We start from the raw sequence: 15,969 nt of genomic DNA, 5'->3' as shown, positions 1-15,969 counted from the left end.
TCTTTAACTAAAATAATCAAATATTCAAGCTGGCCTTTGGGATTTTGAGAAGACACTACCGGCAAAACTCCCAGCTTTAAATATGTCATTTTTCATGTTCACTCCTATCCATATTCTGAAGGACAGGAATAATACATTACTTATGGCTGAATTTATACTGCATACAACAAAATGACCTGAAAACCAGATATCAATTATCTGTTCTCTGACCTCCTTTCTCTGGAGTGTGTTGTTAGAATGAAACATTTAAAAAAAATATTTAAACTGCAACTTCATCCAAAGACATCCAAAGTTTTGTTTTTTAAAATTATGCAAATATAGGCATATTAAAGTAGATAATGTGTTTGCATGTGCAAATGTAATTTTTACAAAACTATCAATACTTTTTTTGTTAGAAGTAATCAACTGGCATTCCATCTATAACTATTAAAAAACCCTATTCAGCTGTAGTGTCTCACCTTTAGTTGATCAACATGATTTTCCAATGACCTTTCACAATCATGTTACTTTGCAACAAGCAAAGTAGAAAATGTCTCTATTGAGACATGTTAGGGTCTTACGAAAGCAATAGTTAAAACTGTATAACAACATGACGGCTTCAGAGGGCAGCAGTGAGCAATATTTGTTTATTTGAGCTCCAGCTGTTCCTGTCTTCAGCTGGGAGCTATTAAGTGCTGACAGCTAGGAAGCAAGCTCATCAGTCTATTTAAGCTTATGCATTAATAGCTGTACACGATGACCAAAGAAAGGCAATTCAATTGTTAATCAAATTCATTTATATGACAGTGAATTGTCAGCTAAACTTTTACAATTGTGACAGGCCTACTTACTTCTTCTATTGCTATCTAAACTAATAATAAGGCATTGTGGATGTACTTAAGCAAGGAAAAAAATAATCTCAGAATAAACTTACTCCATTGTCATTTGGGAAACAGCATCGAAGGAGGTAAAGTCCTCGTTGGCAAAGTTCTCCTTGTACTGGCCCATCTTGATAGCGTCCAGCCACTCATCCACACTGTTAAAGCTGGAGAAGTCTGGGGTGCTGCGGTCCAGCAGAGGTAGGTGCATGCTGCAACAACACCACAGAAACATATAATCAGTGAGGCCATACAATGCAACAGTCACCTCCAATATCAAATGTACACTACATGGACAAAGGTTTTTGGAAACACCACTTCAGCACTGAATTGAGGTGTTTCATTCAATCTTTGCCACAGATGTATAAAATCAAACGCCTAGCCATGCAGTCTGATTTACAAACATCTGTGAAAGAATGGGTCGTTTGAAAGAGCTCACTGAATTCGGGCGTGGTGCTGTAATAGGACGACACCATTGAAACAAGTCAGTTTGTGAAACTTCTTCCTTCCTAGAAATTCTATGATCAACTGTTTTACTGAAAATTGGATGCGTTTAGAACGACAGCAACACAACCACAAGGTGTCAGACCACGTCAAGCTACAGAGGAGGTCGCCAGGGTTTTCCAGGGTTGGGCTCGGCCCCTTAGTTCCAGTGAAGGGAAATCTTAATGCTTCAGCAAACCAAGGCATTCTGGATAGTTGTAGGCTTCCAACTTTGTAGGAACAGGGATGGCCCTTTCCTGTTCCAGTATGACTAAGCCCCAATGCACAAAGCAAGGTCCACAAAGGCATTGCTGGGTCAGTTTGGTATAGAAGAACTTGACTGCTCCACACAGAGCCCTGACCTCAACCCCATCAAACACATTTGTGATGAACTAGAACAGAGATTGCGAGCCAGACCCTCTCATCCAACATCACTGCATCACTGTCTGAGCTCACATATGCTCTTCCCACAGACACACTTCAAAATCTTGTAGAAAGCTTCCCAGAAGAGTGGAAGCTGTTATAGCTGCAAAGGGGGACCAACTCCACATTAATGTCTATGGCTTTAGAATGAGAAGTCATGAAACCTCCTGTAGATGTAATGTGTAGGTGTCCCAGTACTTTTGTCCATAAAGTGTACATCACGTGCAATGTCACATTTATGAATGGGATGACCACTCTAGCATGCCTCTACCAAAGGCATTCAATGAACATTATTTACTAGACAGCTTGTATTTCCCCAAAAACAGCAAGTAGGACATCTCTTTATCTTATCTCCTTACATCTCATGGCTTTCATTAAATTATTAAACTTCTCCAATCTAATTAAGCTTACCCTGAAGAGAGTGGGGTAGTGGCCTTCAGGCTGTTGGGGTTGCGGATCATTTTATCCAGGGTGTTCACAATCTGGCCAAATTTAGGCCGGTTGTTGCGGTCCTTCTGCCAGCAGTCCAGCATTAGCTGGTGTAATGCATTGGGACAATCCATAGGGGGGGGTAACCTATAATCCTGCTCTATGGCATTGATTACCTGAAAGAATTAGCACAGGGATTACAGTGTGTCAACACAAGAGTGTCGACAAATAAAAACACTAGTACTTTGACCCCCATTAGTATTTAACAAGCTGAATAGTTGTCTCAGATGCATTATTTACACTGTTACATTGTTTTTTGTCCACTAGAGGTCAATGTTGGTTTAGCATAGTTTCCGGACTATGATTATGAATGCAAGCAACATGGACATACTATAAACAGCAAAATGAAGGAAAATGTCCTACATCTTGATTGCTCATGTCCCAGTATGGTCTCTCTCCATAAGACATGACTTCCCACATGACGATGCCGTAGCTCCATACATCACTGGAGGAGGTGAACTTCCTGTACTGGATGGCCTCTGGAGCGGTCCATCGGATAGGAATCTTTCCTCCCTTGAAAAAGACATTTAGCACTTGCTGGGCAATTAAATTCACATACTCAGTTGACACAGAGCAGGCTCAGCTGGAAAAGACTAGAATGTTCTCAACATCAGTTTCCCTTTCGTTTAAAACCTTGCAATGAGTGATTGGTCTCTACAGCTACACACTATGTATTTACATTCATATAAATAACAAAAAGCATACAATCAATGACTGTGATGTATTCTAAATAGAAACATTTCACTGAACCCAACGGAACCTCACTATTCATGTCAGGTTTGTTGAGTTTGGACATCATTTCTTAAATATTTATCAGGCTTGTGTCAGGTTCACATTTCATGTTTGGGTTCAAGCTCTGCAGGGCCAGCAGAAGAACAACACATTGTGTACAGTACTGTGTAAAAGTTAGACCCCACTCTTCATTTAGTTAATATCCTCTAATAAAATCATTAAGTGCAAGCTATTGGTTTTTCAGCATCAGGAAAAGTAAAGAACAAATATTTAACAGAAAATTATACAAAAGCCTCAAAGTTTTCAGTTTGTCCACTTTTTGTCACAGCTTAGGTTCTTTGTTGAGTATTTCTTAAGTTTTTGAAAGAAATCTGCAGAGATATCATTCCACACCTCCTAAAAGCTGATGCATTTTCTGCTTCACATGATTTAAGGAAACCCATTTCTTTCTTTGATTCGTCTCCTTTTAGTCTCCTTCCTTATTTCCTTTTCTCAGTAACGGCTTCTTCACAGCTACACATCCTTTCATACCCACAGCGCTGAGTTGTCTTCTCAACACTGGAAGGACATACTAAAACATCTGTGGATGTGTCCCGATGTGAAGCAAGAGAGTTTCATTTTCTCCGTCTCTCAAAGATGAAAGCTGACTGTGACAGTTTTGCTGGTTTACCAGGTCTTGCACAGTTGTTGGGAGTCACATCTTCTTTAAACTTCAGTCTTGGTTTTATTTAGTGGCCATTTTGATGGAAGTTAAATAAATAAAAGATGGGCTCTGACTGTTGAATGCTTTTGGCATGAGGGCTTTTATTGATAAACACATTTGTTTACAGCTGGAAACAATGAAACTTGGATTGAAACTTTGGACACTCAGTATTTTAGCTGTTTCTTTTTTCTTTTTGTTTATTGATGATCTGATGATGGCTGTCATTGTGGCCGTGTCACTGTCAATAGGAATGAGGACTGGTGGTTTGGACTAGGTTCACACACAAGTATGTCAGATTTATCTGTGGCTGTGTTGAGTTGGAACAAAATTTCAGTCTGAATTAAAGCTTTAATCGTTACTGCTTCCATACCATACTCATACCACTGAACTACGACTATGCCATGACCCCTTGCAGGGAGAACTGGGGGAGTACACTTACCAGGGCACTGGTGTAGGTTGGGTCTGATGTATCATCTTCCAAGAAGCGGGAGAGACCAAAATCAGACACTTTGCACACCAGATTGCTGTTGACCAGGATGTTGCGAGCAGCCAGGTCCCGGTGCACGTAGTTCATATCACACAGATACTTCATCCCGGCAGCGATGCCACGCAGCATGCCAACCAACTGGATCACAGTAAACTGCCCGTCGTTTTGCTGAAAACATAGAGTAAAATAACATGACAGAGCTGCAGGCGTTACATTACAATAGATAGACTTTTTGATCAAGTAAGCCTGGTGTAGCTGTTGCAGTTTAACTATTGGAGAAAGTTTTTTATCCCTCCTGCAGAGATCTATCATTGGCTCTTTAGGATATGTTAGAGGAGTCCAACAGCATTACATCTGGACCTGTAATGTCAGCCCATCCAGCTGTGCCTCCAGTCAACCACATCTGGCTTCAGTCTACAGGGACGCTAGGCCAGCTGGAGGCCACAGAGGGACGAGCGGCTTTACACAATGTCAGAGTAAGATAGAAAGTAAGCTTAAAAGAGAATATAGTTAACAATAGCTATTCTATGTAATTCTCTGCTGATTTATCCTATTTTCCAAGCAGAAACAGGCTGTGATCAGTCTAGTTTTAATTGTGTATTTCTATGGCTATTTTAATTAATTAAGGTCCAACAAAAGTAAACTGCTTAGGTCCAAATAATGCAGAGCACTCTTTATTGGTTAATGGTTTAGCCGTGTGTTTTAAAACATTGCAAAGTGTATCGCAATTTCAAGATGTAGCAATTGTTTCAAATGACATGTGAAACTTGAAGAGGCTGAACAGATGAACCCAAACGGAAAGAAAAAAAGTGATATTTATGAATAAAGACCCACCCTCAGGAAGGAGTCCAGTGAGCCATTCTCCATGAACTCAGTGATGATCATGACAGGGCTGCTCTTGGTCACCACCCCTTCCAGGTGAATGATGTTGGGGTGGTCAAACTGGCCCATGATGCTGGCCTCACTGAGGAAGTCCCTCCTCTGCTTCTCAGTGTAGCCTGACTTCAGTGTCTTAATGGCCACCAGGATCTCTCTCTTCCCGGGCAGGCGCAGGTTGCCACTGCACACCTCCCCAAACTCACCTATCAGAGAACCATATCCATGTAATATGAAGGATAGTAACCTATATACAGCACAGTGTTGTGGTCATAAGCAAACCCTGCAGCTCCAATACTTTTTTATTTTATATATATATTTTTTTAAAAAAGCTAGTTGTTCATACATTGTATGAACATTTAATGACAAAAGGACTAGAACAAATTTAAAATACCAGACTTCTTAAGTTAATTTACATCAACACATACGAAGTTAATGACAACGTCCCAACTTCATTGGAATTGGGGTTGTATATAGAGTAACATTTAAGTTTATGCCTATATTTACCTGCACCAATGACTTGTTCAATCTTTACGCAGGACATGTCTATTTCTTTGGCGAACTCCCGTACTGCCTCGTTGGGGTCCTCATAAGTGAAAGGATCTATGTAGATCTTCATTCCTGGTGACACTTGGAAGGAAAAAATTGGAGCTCTAATATCAATTATGAACAGCATAACTTAACAACTTCCTTGAGCAAAATGCATCACTAACTAAACTATCACGTTGAGACTTGAGGTATTACACATACATTAACTATTGTATTGTACTGATGTGTAATTACAATATAATTCAGTCAAGGCAGTGAGAGTGTACAGTAAAGATCAAATAAATATCAATTTAAGAATATAAATATGTAGAAGGTACTATGCACACTACAGCTAAAAAGTCTGCTTAAACAGAATCACATAAATATTTTGCATAACATGTTGTACTTTATTGTTATATATGGTTATACTTAATGTATTATACAAGGCAAATTTGTCATTTTGCTGCCTCACTATGCCCAATTTGGGAACAGCACAGTGTCACCAGGCCTGGGCCAACTGGGGCTGCACTGCCAGACCTGGAGATTTGAACCTTCAACCAATCAGTTGTTGGATCATCTGTCCATTTTTGTTGTTGTTGTTTTGTTTATATACAAGAACAAATTCATGCAAATAATATAAAACATAAATCCACTCTAACTGCATATAGGCCTAAATCCTTGTAGCCAATCAGAATGCATGAGACCAGATATCCAATCAGAATGTAGGAGGGACAATATTACCCCTAGCCAGTTACATTGCAGTTGGCCAGATACCAATACTCAACCAGAATGCACAAGGGAAAATTAGCCAAACAGAACATGGAAGGCCAAATACTACTAGCCAATCAAAATACAAGAGACCAGATATCTCAAATCAATTAGTAGCCAATATACTTTAGACAGCAACATCTATAATGTAGCAAAATGTATACATTTGTTTGGAATAATACTCCTACACTCTGACATCAAAGTGGCAAAAGGAGCACATTAGAATCCTGATTTGCAGCGTTCCTGTTTCAGACCTTCACTAGACCCTCATAAGGCTACATCTTGGATAAACTGGCTTAACACATATATATATATATATATAGGTGCTAGGGTACAGAGCACTACACATTAAATGAGATTAGCTGTATGAAGATGGACAGACATAAAAACTGATGGCATTAGAAAATTAGAAAGGTTTTTACACTCTTGTGCTGTTTCCTAACTGTGGCTGCTGTTATTGATTGGCTTGTGCTGCTACTTCAGAGAAATAACAGGCTCAGATTTCATGTCCAAAGTTAGTTTGAAAAGTTTAATGACTGTAAATGTTGTCTAAGGGAATCAGGGAGGCATAGGCCATGTACTTTAAGACTGAGAGGTTTACTCACTGTGGCCACTGGTGTAGTGCTGCAGCTTGTCTGTGTATTCAGAATCTGTCCTGTCACTGCCTCTCCTGAGGAGATATAGAGACAGATGAACAGCCAAACAAAGCAGAGGAGCCATGAATGATCGAATGAGGCAAACTGAATTTTTCATGGCTTGAGATTCCACCGAGAAGGATTCAGAATAACTCACCGATTGCAGACAATGACGAGCACAATGACAGCAACAAGAAAAACAAAGCCCGCAGCAGCAGAGCCGATGATGAGTGGCAGTTTCTCCTGCAGGCTGGAGTTATACTCCTCTACACAAACACACACACACACAATAGAGATACATACAGTATAAGCCAGATGTCCAACTGGACAATTCCCACTCCATAAAGTCAACACCATGCAACCGTAAAGCACCAGTATGCAAAACATCTACCTAACTTTACAACTGCGCAAAGATTTTCTCCTCAAGCAATTTATGAGTGTTGGCATTAAGCATTATTACCATACACTCCACTAAATCTTTTAACTGCTGCTCTCTTGAGCGATATGCATGCCACACTTTGTTTCTATGAGTTTATGGGAACGTAGAGAAAGTAGCATTGAAAGAGCATCATGCCAGTGCAGTGTGGTTCTGCTCACTTTTGGAAAACCAGGAGCATGCTGGGATTGGAGAGCTGACATCTGTTTTTGGCTGTGCTCTTGGCACACAGATCTATTGACATGCTTCATCTGAATGCAGTCAATGGCATTTCAGTGACTGGCAGAGATTTAGGATAGCAAGGCTGCAGCTTGCCAGACAGCAGCAACTGATCAAACTAATCGTCGACAAAGCTTTAACGGGTTTGTGCTGTCAAAATGCCATATGATATGACTGGGACGATTTTATGTTGACAGAGGCAAAAAAACGAGCAGAAGCATAAAACTAGAGGAAAAAGAAAAACATTCTAGTTTATATCCACCTTATATCTTATTTAATTAGGTATGGCTATCATATAGATGCATAATGTAGGTACAGTTACATGCAAAAATATAAATGGGCCCAGTCAATATAAATTTTTTTTTATTTGAAGTTTAAGTTAACACAACCCCAACATCAAAAAAGACTTAAAGTAAAATTTTAGTGCACAATTTCTAGTTATTTGATGGCCACAGAGCTAAACATAGTTGTATGCAAAAGTATGACATTTTTCAACTGTTAATGCACAATTTCTGTTTATTTACTGGAAAAAACTAAAACAATAAATACAAAATGTCCCATAAATTTCAAACACTATTTATTTCCAATATGTTACATACTGCAAATAAACAATGCTTGTGCACTGAAATGTGCAGAAGTATGGTCTCTGTAGAAGATGTATCAACTCAATTTCACTTACAAAATTAACAAAACATATATTTTTACAAGGAGCTCAGGAACTTTTGTATACAAATTTAGCTCTTCTTCTGCCATACACAGTTTGTGTTAGTCATTCTTTAGTCCTACACCCGTGGTTAGTTTCTGACCACAAGACTGCTGTTGGCTAGATATTTTTGTTTGTTGATCTATTCTCAGCCCAGGAGTGGCAATGAGGTGTGTGAAAAGCCCAGCAACTCTGTGATGCTTGATGTAACCCCCACTCAAATGCCACTACAATGTCAGTATCCTATGGCAGCTCCTTTCCATTGATGGACCACAGATGGTCTGACCACAAATGGGTGACAGCCAGTAATTGTTACCCTACAAGGTGCACTTTGGTACCAAGTGAACCCTACTAATAAACCGGCAACTCCGTGTTTAACAGATATTTTCTTATGCTTCACACAGATCAATACCTTCAGTCATAGTTTGGAAGTACATTTTCCCACTGAAGCGTCCAAACCCTGCCACCGTCCGAGCCCGCACCTGGAACACATAGATGGTCCCTGGCTTCAGGCCTCGGACCACTGCTGTGTTAGTCTGGCTCCTCAGTACAGAAGAGTTCAACTCAGCCATGTTCTGGAAGAGATCAGTAAATCAAGGTCTTCTTTCATGAACTTTAAATCACAGCCATGATACAACAAAGACACCATATTTTAGTCCTTAACGCTTGTCTAGAAGAGAAGACGCAGTGGGTTTGTTCCAGCCCTCTAAAGCACAATACAGCAACATCTTGGTTCAATAAGTGCGAGTGTGTGACAGTGTGATTACCTTCTCATAGTACTGCAGCTCATAGTCCAAAATGACTCCATTGGGCTGGTCTGGCTGTGACCAGGACAGAGTGATGCTGTCTACTGTCCTGCTGACCTGATGCATGATGGACACCACTGATGGCGCTGTGCAGATATACACAGAGAGGGACAAGAGAGAAACACACATTCAGAAAATAAAAGGGAGCTGGAGATTTAAGAAATGGACGGTATCTCTAGCAGTGCCCAAAATTTCTGAATCATTTTTATGTCAATAGTTTTCATTACTTCAGCTCTACTTAGCAGCCAAAGTACAGCTCTCTTAATTTTTGTTGTGTCTCTGCACGTGGATGCATTTTTACTAGGGATGGACAATGAACTTGGAATTATATCAGTATTGGCAGATAAGAAAGATAAGAAAACATGTTGCCTTTGGACAGATGTTTAGATTTGACTGATGATTCAAACTGATATTAGATGAAGCATCGGAAATGTTTAGGCAAAAATATCTGTGTTTTATGCATATTAATGCATAGTGTATTTGTAAGCTTTAACACATAAATAGGACATTTCAATGCGATGCTAACCCAGCTGGATCTGGTGCCAATTTTTTACATTTTATAAGTCAGCATCGTCTTGACATTGATAGATACACACGTGAACAATGAGACCCAGAATTCTGATATAAGTGCATCCTTAATCTGTTCATTTGCATTTGGGTGCATCTAAATTTCAGCATACATATCATTATTAATGCTTGAAAGGCTTTTCCAAAAACAAGTATGACAAGAAACAAAATAGATACAGTTCTGTGCAAAGTTAGACAGCATTTTTCATTTATTCAATTTCCAGTCAAAACGGTAAAGAAGCACAATTTATTAATTTCTTAGGAGATTAGATATAAAACAAGCCACCTGCATAAGGAATGGGAAAGTGAAAGGGAAATACAAAAAGCATTGCAGTTTAAAAAAATGTAAAAATTTGAGATAAAATGGGATTTCTAACAAAGTTTTGGTAGACCACCATAAGTGTCACCTTAACAGTACTTTCATCTTTGAGAGAGGGGATAAAATCAAGCCCCACTCTTGCGTCAGATCTAAAAAAGATCCACAGGTGTTTCTATCCATCGTTCCGCTGTGAAACGACAGCTCAATGCTATGTGTCTGAGAGGATGCGTAGCTCCCGAGAAGCTGTTTGAAAAAGGAAATTCTCCAATTATACAAATAAGCTGCTGGCATTCTCAGAACAATGGACCATCCACCCCATAGTCATCACTGAATGTGTCTGGAATTACTTGGATCGTGAGATGCAGAAAATGCAACCAATTTCTAAGACTGAACTTTGGGGGTGTCGAAAATTATCCCTGCAGGTTTCTTGGAAAACCAAGTCTCAAAAGCACGTCTCCCCAAAAAAAGAAGCTGCAATAAAGCATGAACACACATCATATCTTATATTAAGTGTTTGAGTCTGTCTCAGTTGTCTGTGTACTTTTCAGAAAAACTTGAAAAATGGAATAACTTCTACTTTACAGCCAATTTCACAGGAAACTGAATGGTTTCTGCCTTTTGCACAGTACTGTAAACCTTCCAAAAAAGTCAGAAATCACCATTTCTGCTTTGGATAGTCGGTTCCTTCATGGAACAATCTGCTATCTGGCATCAGCTCTGTAGAAAGCACAGGGGAGTCTTTACGTTACACCAAATTGAAAAGTAAGAATTCTGTCTGTGGAAAACACAGACAATGGAAATCTATAAGCAGTAACACTTCATTTCACTTTCTGTCTCAAAGAAGCCCAAAGGCAGAGCACTAAAGCTGGAAGATACACTGACAGGTCATTCACTTTCTCACTTAATGAATGGTCTGATCTTTGTGTGTTTAAGGCAGCCCCTGTGACCACCATGATCGAGTTGGAGCAGTAGTGGGCAGCAGAGTACATGAGACTTTGCCTTGGCATGCCTGCCTGCACAGTGCATACGTTTTCGGCAGAGACACATGGGATGCTATTTTCCAGACAAATGCTGGACCAGCGTAAGGATATTAGGTCATATTATTTTCCTGCATTTTCTGACCCCAGTTGTTTTCAAACAAACCATTACATTAATTGATATGATGTCAAGTGAATAAATGTGAATTGATTTCTTTCTTTTTCCATATTTATGTAACCGTATCCGTGTTAAGTGCACACAGATGAAAACTGTGATGGTAATAAATTGTAAATGGTATTTATCACTGGCATGAAGTAGGGGGGTGATTCTCTGCCATTGGCTGATTGCACTGGGAGTTCCAAGCCTTAGGCTGTAAACCTCCCTCTGCTCTAGAGGCTGCTGAGTAGAGCCCAGGAATATTAAACACACCAGAGTGTGCAAAAGCAGCAGGCCAAGTGCCGCTAGCCTTTTTCTTTCACCGCAAATTCCATGAAAACGCTAGTACTGATGAACACGGGCTCCATCACTAAATTCACTTCAATGACTTTACATGATTTTGACCTGTAAGTTGATATAGAAGTAATACAAGATGCAAATAGGAATATCTCAAGTTTTATCATGTATATATTAATTTTATTAAGAGTGCTACTGTAAACCTACAGTGTTGTTTAAAGCTGGTAAAATCTGTACATTTTATATTTCATCAATGCACCATCATTGGTTTATAACCACTGTTCTCAATAATACAAAACCAATTTGTAGAAGACACATGTACAATGTGCTTTATTATGATGTTAAAACTCTACAACTTCAAGCAACTTAAAACAACTACAAGATTTCAAGCAGTTTGTAGGAAGCTGTAGAAATGTAGACATTTTAGATGTTTCCATAATGACGAACGGAGCTGTAGATGACTCGGTAATGACTGAGCATTAAGTTATTATACAATTAACATCCATGAAGCCTCATAATTGAAAAATGGTGATCAAATCTCAAGGAAGATAATGTATCAAGGAAAACTGTAAATTAATAAATACAGTATATTATTTATCAGTTAATAACTTCTTGACGTTCTCAAAAAAGTTAAATATTAAATTAAGCCTTAACTAAAAATACCGTCTTGTGCCTTCTGCCTATTGACTGCTGGGATAGGCTCCAGCTCCCCCAACCCGACCCAGAAGGATAATCAGCTTAGAAAATGTGGTGGGCTGGGATAGTGTAGTGGTTAACACCTCTGCCTTCTACACTGTAGACTGGGGTTCAGTCCCCCACCAGGGCAAGTACCCTACACTATACCAATAAGAGGCCTTGGGCAAGACTCCTAACACCACCTTGGCCTACCTGTGTAAAATGACCAAATTGTAAGTCTCTCTGGAAAGGGCGTATGCCTAAAATGTGGGTGTAAAAATTCCTTCTTAGGTCTAGATTATACTATTTCAACCTAAACAAGATTAGTTAAGTTAAATAATAAACAACAGCAGTTATTAATAAGTGAACTTTTCAATGGTTTTTGTGAATTAAAAAAAACACACTCTAAAGCGTTAACGATAAATAGCAGTAATGTTTCCCAAATGTATTTCAAACACTGCATTAAAGTGCATTAAGCAACAAAAAACATTTTTTGACTGTTTTCATACATTTAAAGGATCTCATATCCTACACTTTACTTGTAATTTCCATATATGGAATGGACACGAGGAGTGAATGTTTTGAAACTAGGAATGTTAACATACTACATTAAAATCTTTTATTTCAAAGAAATAGGGAAAACTGAGTTTACATGTGAACCCGACATAGCTGAAAATACACTTTACGTGTATTTCTTTTCCATATGTTGGTAGATTGGATTAGGCCATAAAATGATAAGTCAAATAACTTCCAATGACTCAGTCAGTAAAAATGTGGGGAATAACTGACCACACCTGCCATAGTACTTAAACAGGGATTTTAGGTCCATTCACTTATTGATGAGTCATGACCAGACGTATCCAGGTACAGCACTGGTGTCCTGTTTAGGCAAGACGTGTCTGACTACAGGGTTTATTCTGGTTACTGTTATAGAAACGTGAAAGAGGATATGTCAGAAATAAAAAGCGACTTGGAAAGACACTTCTCAAATTCTGTTCATCACATGGACTGATAACAACCTTCATGAAAAAGAAATACATTTTCACGTGTGACTAAGTAATGATTACAGTGCCAATCATATGGGCAGCATTAAATTCTGCATCTGAGTCTAACTGTTCTCAGCTTTCCTCGTGGTTTTGAAGCAGTGAAATGGCAGCTCTTCAGCGACAGAAAGATCCACATGTATACAGCTTTAAATCTAAAGAGCTTTCATATTTCCCCAACTCGTTCAGCTCTGCTCAAGTGATCCATTTTCCATGAGTGCCGTAAGCGGAACTCTGTCACTCAGCTTCTCTTGCTGCCTTCGGTTTATGAGAAACCGAGCAGTGCTTTAACATTAAAAAACACAAATTCATATGTCCTTGCGGTATTCTGCAACAGAACCAGAGGAGCCAATTATGAGAGTTTCCATCTGTTAAAGATTTGCGAATCTTTCTGCTCACATAGAGACTTTCCACTGTGGTGAAAGACAAAGTAATATCCTAGTTAATCAAGCTTTAAACCATTTCTAATAAAGAAGACTTTATTGTATATACCTACATGTCATATAATGTTTCTCAAACAGGCAGGTAAGTGGTTTTAATAGTATATGGGAGGAAATACTAACTTCAAATGCTGGAAGGACTCCAGAAGGTATGAACTTTGCCGTAGGCATTTACCGAAACACAGCAGAAGCGATTTCCCAATGCTAATGATAATAATCCATTTGTAGGCACTCCTTGCTAAATCCTTGTGTTTGGCAGTGCATGTAAATTTTAGATGCTTTGTGAATTTGCTCTAGTGGGTCTATTAAACTGAATAAGCTGTGTTTCACTACTAGTAATCAATAGTAATTTACACATAAACACTAGTAGGGAACGCATGACTGCACTGAGAGCAGTAAGCATTTTTCTCTTGCATAACAGTTAGCTAGAAAGTATGTTTCCACTATTGGTGTTGCAGTGTTCTGTGTTAAAAGCACAGTTTGACCCTGAGGAGCACGCTAGACCCTGTGTGTGGAACAGGACAGCATAACTGGCAGCCATAGTAGCCTAACTTGGTTTGGTTTTTCATTGGTTTTATTATTATCAGATAAAGTTCCAGAGCTACACTCTTAAAAAAAGGTACCATAAAGGGTTCAATGTCACAATGTTCCCTGAAGGACCATATCTGAAAAAGAGATTTGTGAGTTTGAAAAAAACTTTGAAAGGTCTAAAGAACCTTTGCATGATGTCATTCCACGGAAACATCCATTTTTGTGTCCCTAGCGTTTACAGATACATTACTCTTGAAAAACAGGTCAGGATTACAATGTATTTCTATTTTAAAATAAAAGAATAAGTTATTTTAATAATTACAACAATCGAGCCATTCATTGAACAATACTGGTTTTTAACTCTATTATATAGAATTCCAAGCACCACTGAAGTGCTCGTCCTCACAGTCATGTGTAAAGGGTGAGGCCATACTTTGAGCTAAAACCATGTTTTTCTGCAATTTTCAACTGCAGTCAACTGTACATGGCCATGAAATATATGATTTAAATGACATAAAAAAAACAAATGCCAAATAAGTATTATAAAATATATAATGGCAGGTCTAGTCCACAGGAGCAGTGTCTGTAACTGGTGTTACCGCATAAAAACACTATTTTGAAATAGAAATCACACTGATGACTTCCTTTTACCTGTTTTCTGAAGATCTATGAAGAAAAGCACATGGTAAGTCCATTGTGTCTTTTCAGTAAACAGAAATTTGCTCATTTAGTTCATGATTTCATAGGTAATTGTGAAAAAAACAGAAATGGATTCAATTACATATTTTACTGGATATTTGTTGCAGCCATTTTGTAAAATGTATTTTTCACTCAAAATGTCTTTGGTGTCACCTTTCTTATGTGTAGCACCAATGACGCATTTGGATAGACAAAAAGTGGACGTTTCTGTAGAGTGACCCTTTTACTAATTTCAGTGTTTTTCATAGAACCTATACATTATGTGGGCATTCTTTAAAATGTAAACTAAACATCGCAGGGCTTTTAAGCAATACACTCAAACAAAATGAATTAGATATTAGGAGAGAACGTGATGGGAGAGGAGAACAACACTATGATTGCAGCCTCTTTCTGCCCCTACACCGAAAAAAAGTGTTGCTTTGAATGTACTGTTTGAATGTTGTTGTTTTTTTTCCTGCCCATGCTATGTGAAGCGACCTTGGGTTTGTGAAAGGTGCTATTATAAATGTAATTTATTATTATTATTACTTGATTCAAATGTGTACATTGGCTCCACATGCATTAAATACGTTACATCAACACAGTTACTCTCATAAATTTTACTTTGGTAAGAATTGTGCACTGAGTGTTTCATCTATGTGGAACCAACATAAATAAATTCATAGCAACACTTTTTCATTGAAATGACCAACAGCTCTGATATAACTTCTAAATGCATTTAATGAATACGTTCATATAAAATATTTTCTCTGTAACTCTGTTGTCAGATTAACAGGGTCACTGTTGCCTCTGTGCATGCGTATGTGAAATGTTGTGACTTTCCACTGAGCTGCAAGTGAGCAATGAGGGGAGGAACAATTCACATCTCTCCACAAAGACTGTTGTACAGACCGTTTTCCTGATATCAAAAAAGTACAACTGACCCTCACAAAATATAATCAAAGCAATTTTAGAAACGCCCTGCGATGGACTGGCGACCTGTCCAGGGTGCATCCTGCCTTCTGCCCAATGACTGCTGGGATAGGCTCCAGCACCCCCGCTGACGGAGAAGCGGCTTAGAAAATGGATGGATGGATGGATGGATGGATGGATGGATGGATGGATGGATGGAATTTTAGA

General features: G+C 38.8%; 1 protein-coding gene across 2 annotated transcripts in view; it reads right to left on the bottom strand.

The window, feature by feature from the left end:
* The window catches only part of ephb2a (eph receptor B2a), a 72,280-nt gene that overhangs the window by 4,274 nt on the left and 52,037 nt on the right, over positions 1-15,969 (bottom strand). Inside the window, exons 6-15 of one of the 2 annotated variants that reach the window (XM_017709668.2) lie at positions 9,107-9,231; positions 8,752-8,914; positions 7,139-7,247; positions 6,952-7,016; positions 5,558-5,680; positions 5,009-5,256; positions 4,127-4,342; positions 2,616-2,765; positions 2,175-2,368; positions 914-1,069 (exon numbers count right to left, since the gene is read on the bottom strand). In XM_017709668.2, the coding sequence (XP_017565157.1) occupies positions 914-1,069; positions 2,175-2,368; positions 2,616-2,765; positions 4,127-4,342; positions 5,009-5,256; positions 5,558-5,680; positions 6,952-7,016; positions 7,139-7,247; positions 8,752-8,914; positions 9,107-9,231 (1,549 nt within the window). The remainder of the gene's footprint in view (positions 1-913; positions 1,070-2,174; positions 2,369-2,615; positions 2,766-4,126; positions 4,343-5,008; positions 5,257-5,557; positions 5,681-6,951; positions 7,017-7,138; positions 7,248-8,751; positions 8,915-9,106; positions 9,232-15,969) is intronic. The other variant, XM_017709676.2, reaches the window with a different exon arrangement.

Source organism: Pygocentrus nattereri, chromosome 9, assembly GCF_015220715.1.
Source record: "Pygocentrus nattereri isolate fPygNat1 chromosome 9, fPygNat1.pri, whole genome shotgun sequence".
Taxonomy (NCBI): Eukaryota; Metazoa; Chordata; class Actinopteri; order Characiformes; family Serrasalmidae; genus Pygocentrus; species Pygocentrus nattereri.
Note: the sequence above shows the minus strand (reverse complement) of the source record. Positions and strands in the feature narration are given on the sequence as shown.